The 1,585-nt window shown below is 49.7% G+C and overlaps 1 protein-coding gene across 1 annotated transcript in view; it reads left to right on the forward strand.

The window, feature by feature from the left end:
* The first annotated feature begins 408 nt into the window (after positions 1-408).
* Positions 409-1,585, forward strand: part of AGFG2 (ArfGAP with FG repeats 2) — a 44,749-nt gene continuing 43,572 nt past the window's right edge. Inside the window, exon 1 of the mRNA XM_011943956.1 lies at positions 409-460. Coding sequence (XP_011799346.1) covers positions 409-460 — 52 coding nt within the window. The remainder of the gene's footprint in view (positions 461-1,585) is intronic.

Here is a 1,585-nt window from a genome sequence, read left to right on the forward strand (position 1 = left end):
GCCTATAGTCCCAGCTATTCGGGAGGCTGAGGCAGGAGAGTGGCGTAAACCCGGGAGACGGAGCTTGCAGTGAGCTGAGATCCGGTCACTGCACTCCAGCCTGGACGACAGAGCGAGACTCCGTCTCAAAAAAAATAAAAATAAAAATAAAAAATAAATAAAAAAGCTAGCCAGGTGTGGTGGTGTGTGCCTGTAGTCCCACCTCCTGGGAGGCTGAGGTAAGAGGATCGCTTGAACTGAGGAATTAGAGGCTGCAATGAGCTATGATGGTGCCACTGCATTGGAGACTGAGCAACAGAGCAAGACCCTGTGTCAAAAAAAAGAAAGAAAGAAAGACAGTTGGCCGGCCAGCCATGGGCTCCTTTATCCTATTTCCCATGCACCAGAAACAGCTGGCCTTGTGGAGCAATGAACTGGTGTACCAAAAACAGATCTAGCCAGTATCCACGAGACCACACCTGTGAGGCTGCAACGCTCCCTTGCTGATAGTGATATGTGATCCTCACAGTGACTGAATTGCAGCGCCAAGTCTTCCTCAGTCAATAGAGAGGTCCAGAAACCAAGGGCTGCAGTTGAGGGGGGCAGTGGGGAGTAGCTGTCACTATTATTTTTCTCTCTAAAGATTTTTGCTGGCCGGGCGCAGTGGCTCATGCCTGTAATCCCAGCACTCTGGGAGGTGGAAGCAGCTGGATCACTTGAGGTCAGGAGTTTGAGACCAGTCTTGCCAACATGGTGAAACCCTGTCTCTACCAAAAATACAAAAATTAGCCAGGCATGGTGGTGGGCGCCTATAATCCCAGCTACTCAGGAGGCTGAGGCAGGAGAATTGCATGAACCTGGGAGGTTTCAGTGAGCTGAGATTGCGCCACTGCACTCCAGCCTGGGCGACAAGAGCAAAACTCCATCTCAAAAAAAAAAAAAAGATATTTGCTTTCCACGCCCCAAGTCACTCATGCTCTGTGGCTTAACTGCCCAAGGGCAAGGTTCTTGCCAGGGAACTCAATAAGAGTTCTACCTGGTTATTTAGGACTCCTCCTGCCACCAGGGCAAAAGGTCTCCCCATGCTGGCTGTGCTCCCCCTGATTATGAAGGGAATTATGACCTGGGTGGAGTAGAGACGGGAGGAGGGTGAGCTCCTCAACAGCCCTCACACCACTACACCCAATGACAAAAATCAGCAGAAAACCATCACTATCTACATGAATGTTCTAATTTTTTTCACTCACTATTGGTGGTAAATTTACCAATTTGCTCAAAGTTTCAAGATGATAAGAAATAACCCTTGGCTCGGCCGGGCACAGTGGCTCATGCCTGTAATCCCCTCCCAGCACTTTGAGAGGCTGAGGTGGGTGGATCACCTGAGGCCAGGAGTTTGTGACCAGCCTGGCCAACATGGTGAAACCCTGTCTCTACTAAAGATACAAAAAATTAGCCGGGTGTGGTGGTGGGCGCCTGTAATCCCAGCTACTAGGGAAGCTGAGGCAAGAGAATTTCTTGAACCCGGGAGGCAGAGGCTGCAGTGTCAAGACCGCACCATTGTACTCCAGCCTAGGCAATAAGAATGAAACTCTATCTCAAAAAAAAA

This window comes from Colobus angolensis, unplaced genomic scaffold (genome assembly GCF_000951035.1).
Source record: "Colobus angolensis palliatus isolate OR3802 unplaced genomic scaffold, Cang.pa_1.0 Scaffold222, whole genome shotgun sequence".
In the NCBI taxonomy this organism is placed as follows: Eukaryota; Metazoa; Chordata; class Mammalia; order Primates; family Cercopithecidae; genus Colobus; species Colobus angolensis.